This window comes from Lissotriton vulgaris, chromosome 11 (genome assembly GCF_964263255.1).
Source record: "Lissotriton vulgaris chromosome 11, aLisVul1.2, whole genome shotgun sequence".
NCBI classification, from domain to species: domain Eukaryota; kingdom Metazoa; phylum Chordata; class Amphibia; order Caudata; family Salamandridae; genus Lissotriton; species Lissotriton vulgaris.
This window is the reverse complement of record NC_141699.1, coordinates 463,548,981-463,556,105: the sequence shown is the minus strand read 5'-3', so window position 1 is coordinate 463,556,105 and position 7,125 is coordinate 463,548,981. Positions and strand designations below refer to the sequence as shown.

Here is a 7,125-nt window from a genome sequence, read left to right as displayed (position 1 = left end):
GCAGCGTATCCAGAACTCGGCCGCCAGAGCTGTGGTTGGTCTCCCACGCAGGTGCTCTGCCAGAACCACCATTCGCAATTTGCACTGGCTGCCTGTGGAATCTCGGATCCATTTTAAAGCCCTGACCACGGCTTTTAAGATTCTCAAAGCCGACTGCCCTGAACTCCTACGCCCACTTCTGACACCATACACGCCCCAGCGCAACTTGCGTTCTTTGGGACAACACCTCGTGATGATCCCTCGAACTAAGCTCTGTAGACAGGGTGGACGTTCCTTCAAAGTCCTAGGAGCTAAGCTATGGAACTCACTGCCTCCACACATCCGTGCCCAAACCAATCTGATCGCTTTCCGGAAAGCACTTAAGACCCACCTCTTCTCTGCCATTTAATTCCTTTGGTTCCCCCTCTCCCCTCTGGTATTGGTTAGGTCAGCGCCGGGACGCTCCGTTGCTGGGGCAGCTGTTTGCGCTTAACAAATTATATAACATAACATAAAATAGTAACAGAACATTTTTTACTTTTTAGCCAAACCTTTGATCTCTCCCCACGGTCATTAACCCCACCCCAATGCACTCAGCATCAGAGTTCCCATATTTTCTTTTAAGCACTAAGTTCCACCGCTGTATGGATGTCATATTTTAGAGCCCCAGCACACAACAATAATAAGGTCAGGTGTCTTGCTCCAAGCCCTCTCAGTCCAAAATCTGAAACCATCCATAAGAGCCCAATTGACACGGCATATGTCCTCCTTGCTGGTCAGAGAACTCTACAATACCCACACTTTAGCGCCACAAGTTGACCAGCCTGAACGCAGCTCCCCGTCAGGCTTTTTTCTACGTCTAAAGACTGCTCTCGGATATCTCAAAAGCAGCGCACGATTCAGCGCTGCAAGAGTCTGGTCTTTCCAGGGAAAAGTGTTTTCCGAAACCCACAGGTAAACATTGCATGTCCAAAGCCGGCCCAGTACGGCTGGGCATTCCCTTCCGGGGGAGCGAAGCAGATGGTTCCTTCCGGGAGAGCAACAAATACGTTTTTTTTCCGGGGCAGGGGGGCGGTCTTTTCTGAAGTGAATCATGTGTTTTTTAGCCAATCACAGCAATATTTATGGAGCAATACAGCCACCAGGCCCCTCCCAGTACAATCCCTTAACATTTCAATCACTATAAACCAGGGTACCGATCGACGTTCTATACCTTCACTTAATTGAAGTTGGTTCGTGTCGTCTGTTTAGTGAAATCTGTTAGAGCCGAGAGGGAAGCACAGCTGACCAGAGATTTACTATCTTCTGATTGGAGGTACTACTGGGAGGTAAGGCCCACACTTGGAAAGCTCCCGCCTGATACGGGAGGCTGGTCACGTACACCGTTACTGCCTCTAAAAGTGTTTTGACCATTCTAGCTGTTGCCATCATTCCGCCTTTCACGTTTCAATCCAGACCTGGAAGACGGCATTTCTGCTAAAACGGGTCGATGTTTACCCCACCAGCCCAGCTGTGTTTGTAATTTTAACCTGGTATCGTTGGCCGCAACTGTTGAAATGAGTAAGAACTAATAGGAATTGTCTATTTTGCTCAAACATGGCTGCACCCTACAAAATGTTTTCCTTAGACTAGACACTGAGAGTTTCTGATTATTCTTTCTCACAAGCTCTAGTTTGTTTTTCAGCATTTTCCTTTGCGTGGCAAATTGCATCCTTTAAAAGTATGTGCTGTCAGACATGCCAAGGACCAATCCCATGATGGTGTTCTATTGATATATATATTTGTTGTTGACGAAGCAGTTACGCATTAGTTTATTTTATATCAACAGGCATCCTTAAAGGTATTCCATAACTAAATCCAGATCATTGCGGGTAATTTCATGTTAAAGTAGACCATGTCTCTCCCTGTTGAAACGATTGTATAGTATTATAATGTCACTTCTGCAGCGATAACTACCTCTTTCGAGCTTGGTGTGTCTTATCTATAAATGATTGGTATTGTTTCCGAATTAATTCTCAGCTGTACAGTTTTTAACTCAATCTTTGTGTGTATGATCCAGACATTTATCTTTTTTTGGTGGTTTATTTTCAATATGTTTGTAGGTAGAAAACTACATTTATTAGTCTTGCATGTTGGAGTGTGTATTTTTCAGATTTAGAAGTCTAGGCTTTGGATTCTAAGTGAAAGTAAGCGATCGAACATGCAACAGCAGCCATTGTTTGATTGTTTTGAATTTATAAGGTCGCCAAACTGTGTGTCGACCTCGTTAGGGGTATAATGTGCTTTAAAAAATTATATATTATATGATAAAGTAAAACCTTTCTAGAACTCGATCCATTTGCTGTGTGAGCGTTTCTGATTTACGTTGGCACACTTATGAAAGTAAGTTAAAACTTTTGGCTAGGCTCTCTAGTGCATAATTAAAGTATATGTTTGGTTAACATCTACTATTTGCATGGATTATTAATTCTGAGAGAACCGCAAAGAGTACACCTGAGAAAGTTTCTGGTTTAGAGTCAATAGCCACGAGTTGCCTCTGCCCATATGTATTCCACGGCACGTGGTGTAGCAAATAATTTGAATTGCAGTTTACTTACTCATCCATAAGCACGAGGAGCGCTGTAATTATTGGCATTTCCTGTAATGTAATCACTGATGCACACTGAATGCCGTTGTCATAAGTAGAATTTGTGAATTGAAAGACCGGTTTTGGTGAGCTGAGCTGATGCCACGCAATGAGGAATAAGTTGTTACAGCTTGTCTAAAAACGTGACTTCTACAAGAGATGTAAGCAGAGTTACCATTTCAGTGTTATTTGAGCATATAGACAGTGAAGCATTTAGCTCCACAATTCCGGTATTAATATTTTGTTGAGGTGATATTAAGACAGTTTTTATAACTCAAGATTGGGACAAAGTAAATGAACCGATTACAGATCTGTTGTGCCTATCTGAGCTGAAAGTAGTGTAGATCCAAAATGTGATGTAGGAGAGTTTGTATTGTTGTTTAAAATTGTTTCTTAGTTTACACCACAAAGTCGTATAACAGAGGTGCCTCTTTACATGAATTTTCAAATAGCAAGTACAGGTGCAGTTTTAGGCACTAGAGGAGTGGTTATACTAATAGTCACAGTCAATGTGGTGAGCCAAACGTAGCCTCTCTATAAGCAGCTTCTAGGCTTTATAGAGTATCTTAATGGCTCCTGGGTCACAAATAAATAAATAAATACATTTATTTATTTATTTATTAAAATCTTCTTTTTATTAAATTCAGTATTCTCAAGGCACAAATCTTCCAGTTGGCATACAGACACATTGTAAATCAGTAATACATAACTCCGCAGCATTCTTTCATTGACATTCATTACATCATAGTCATTAACGGTATCCCACGTGTTATTCATGCCACCCTCCCTAGTGTTCTTCATCAGATCCCTCTTCCACCTGTTCCTGCGGTGGTTAACAAATGTCTCCCCTGAATTTATTCGGCGCTCCCCAGATCTTGCTCCATTTCCGGGAAGAACCACGATTGACGAACACTGTTCTCTCTGCCACCATAGCTGTGACCATGTCTATGCACCATGTGGCGAATGACGGTAACTCTGCTGTCCCCCATTTTTGTGCGATATTACGTTTTGCGACCATTATTCCGAGCGTAGCCCAATCTTGTGCCGGATGAGTAAGGTCATTTGGCTCTCACATATTTAACATACACCTCTTGGGCTCCGGTACCAATTGCACTTCCTCTGTTTGTGATATTGTTCTCATCACCTTTGTCCCGTATTCCACAATCATCGGGCACTGCCACATGATGTGATAAAAAGTACCCTCCTCCCCACAGTGCCGCCGGCAATAAAGGTGTGATGTTTTACCCATCCTATATAGGGTAGGCCTAGTGTAGTAGGTTCGACGCAGGATTTATAGCTGCACTAGTCTGAGTCGTGAAGGTAAACCCACCTCCTGCGGTGAGAATAATGCCTCCTGCCATTCAGTGTCGTCAAGGTCACCCACATTGTGAGCCCATTTTCCCCTGAGTGGCACCGTGGGGTCCGGCAGGTTGTTGACTAACTTTCGATAGGTGAATGATGTGGCCTGCCCATGCATGCATTCTGTTAGTAATCTGTCCTTTAAAGGTGAGACCTCCGGGACCTCGGTGCCAGATGGTAGAACCGCAGTCAGTGTGTGTTTTATCTGCGTGTATCGAAAAATTTCAGAGGGTGCCAGCTCATATTGTCGCTGAAGATGCTCGAATGTGAGAACTTCCCCCTTGTTCTACATGTCCCCAACAGTGGAAATGCCTATTGCGTCCCACTGATCGAAGCCCTTACTATTCCTGAGCCTTCCCAGCCGCTTCGTGTCCCAAAGAGGAGTGAGTTGGGTTATAACCCCTCGCCAGCCCAATTTAGTCTGCACAGCGTGCCATATGGTGACTGTGAGTTTTGTGGGCCCTATTAATGCAGGGGCTTGCTTCTTGTTTTAAAGGGCAGACAGCATACTTCCCGGTCCCAAGACAAATCTGTCTGCCTTAAATGCTGGGTCTGTTTGTGGGGCATGTATCCATTGGTTGGCCACCTTCAATTGCGCCGCCCAGTAGTATAATTGTATGTTTGGGAGTGCTATCCCACCGTCATACCATCCGCGAACCAACTTGTTCTGCGCTATGCATGCCGGTTTGTTTTCCACAACAGGCTGGAATCCTGGGCTGCTATCGTTTTGAAGGAGCTTGGTGGTACTGGAAGCAGTGTGTTTTCCAGCGCATACAGAAATCGAGGAAGCGCCATCATGGAATTTCTTTTTTTTAAATCCTAATAGATACACATTGCATGACTTAAAAGCAGTTGCCACGTTTTAAAATGACTAGTATACCGACATTGTAAAATCATATGACCTTTGACCTGATTGACATCAACAGGAAGGAAATAGTCTGAAAAATAGATCATAGGAGGAAATTGTATAACTTCTGAAGACATTGCAGGAAGTTGCATGACTGCTTTTAATTTTAATGTTAACTACAACTCGTAAACCTTTGACCACCCAGCTGTTATAGTCAATGGAGGCAATTGTTTATTAATCCAATGTATACAACCTCTCTTTCTAAATAAAGCATGTTTATATTTTGACTGTGCATTCTGTTTATGAGTTATTGGAATATGTTGGTCTCAAGTTGGAATTAAAATAACCTTGTAATCTAAAAATCTTTGTGTGTGACTATCAACCCTAAGGTGTTACCACTAGCAGATACGTAACAACAAGCACACAGTTCTTGCAGATCATATTGACGCCAGCACTAACAGCAGCAAGGAAATCTCCGCCATCATTAAAGACTTCACCAGGCCTCCTGCCGCCTCCAGCACGGTTACTCCCTCACAAGACCTTTGCAGCAAGGTCCTGGAATTCTTCTGTAACAAAATCGACTCCATATACAGCATCTTTGACCCTCAGCTGGACCCAGTCAGTCGCAACTCAACTTCCCATCACAACCTAACAACAATCCCTGACCTCCTGGCCCACCTACACGTTGAAATAGCTGCTACCATAAAGTCCATCTTCTCAGGGACCCATCTGACCCTCACCCCACCATGTCAGCAAAGCACTACCACCCATTCTCAACGCCTTCATGGAGTTTAATGTCCTACTGGGGTGTTATTAGTAGTAGGACGTCCCTGGCGTTCATAAAATTACGTACATTTCCTGTAAAATGGGCTATGTTCAGCGGTGCTCAAGGGTTGGGAATTCACCCAAAACCCTCCAATCTCAGACCCTAAGGTCATTTCCAAAATCATTAACAATCCTCAGCACCGATCCATTTAGCCAGCTGGGTCAGAAGTAGAACCAGCAGAGAGGTGAGGAGAAGTAAGAGAAGTGACGAGCCTGACAGCCCTGAAAAAGTCGCGGGGCAATCCCCTATTGACAAAACACATTTCGGATAGGCGTTGTGAAATAAAGACAAGGAACTGAATACAACAAATTACTCTTATACTATGATTGAAGTTTTTAATACTGTGTTAATATTTGCGTTTGCTGAGGATTTTTAGTGCCTTCATGGAGTTAGCCACATTCCCGGACACCTGGGATCATGCCACTATCAAAAGAAACTGCCCGATGACCCAACCACACTTTTCAGCTGCAGTTTAGTCTCCCACCTACCATACCAAGCAAAGGTCTTAAGGAAGCTAATCAACCAATGCATTACTGACCACCTCAGCAACCACCTGCCCCTCAATTCCACACAGTTTGGAATCAAGCCCAATCCCAGGACAGGAACACCACTCATCACCGCTTCAGACGACATCCCAATGATCTGTAACCGAGGAGACATGGCAGCTCACCTTCTCCTGCACCTCTCTGCAGCATTCGACAAAGTCTCACACCCAATCTTATCAGGCACCTGCACAAGACTGACATCCAGGACCCGCTGTCAATCGAATCTGCTCCTTATTAAAGGAAAGAACACAAACATGTCAGCCTGGCACCTTTCTCCTTGGAAGACCACAAACTCACCTGTGGAGTGCCTCAAGTTTCATTGCTCAGCCTCACTCTCTTCAACATATACATGAGCCCACTGACCAACGTCATCCGCTCACACAACATCGGCATTCTTGCAGATGACACATAATTCATAGTGTTCTATTCGGCTAAGACCCCCCCAGCACAAAAAAACAAGTTCACTGTCTGCATGACTAAAGTTGCTAACTGGATGAAAGCCAGCTATCTCAACACCGGCAAGACTGAAGTAGTGAACTTCGACCAGAACACCTCATCATGGGCTGGCCGAACTCAGACCCACACCAGGAACCTCAGCATAATCGTCAACAGGAAACTGGATATGACCGCACAGGTCAACTATGGGAACACCCTCGACACCAGGATCACCAAGCAACTCCCTAGGAGAAAACAAACTACCCAGAACCTGGTAGAAAGGCTCAACCTCCCACACAGAACTCTCATCACACTACACCTCATGGAGCTCCAATGGCACGCTCATTTAAAATTCCTCACACACATTCCATACACTACACAACTTAGGACACATCTACCTAAACATCTGCGTCTTCTTCCACCAACCACCCAGGCACCTCAGCTCTGCAGGACACCTATTCGCACACATCCTAATGCATATACAGAAGCAGCCCAGGAGGATGGGCAT

The 7,125-nt window shown here is 44.4% G+C and overlaps 1 protein-coding gene across 2 annotated transcripts in view; it reads left to right on the top strand.

Annotated features, from left to right (window-relative positions):
* The first annotated feature begins 1,033 nt into the window (after positions 1-1,033).
* BNIP3L (BCL2 interacting protein 3 like) overlaps positions 1,034-7,125 on the top strand; it is a 112,544-nt gene continuing 106,452 nt past the window's right edge. The window contains exon 1 of one of the 2 annotated variants that reach the window (XM_086943525.1): positions 1,034-1,307. Coding sequence is in view for 1 of the 2 variants with exons in the window: in XM_086943524.1 (XP_086799650.1) it covers positions 1,536-1,539 (4 nt within the window). In the remaining variant the exon portion in view is untranslated. Of the gene's footprint in view, positions 1,308-1,350; positions 1,540-7,125 lie in introns of those variants that run through there. The other variant, XM_086943524.1, reaches the window with a different exon arrangement.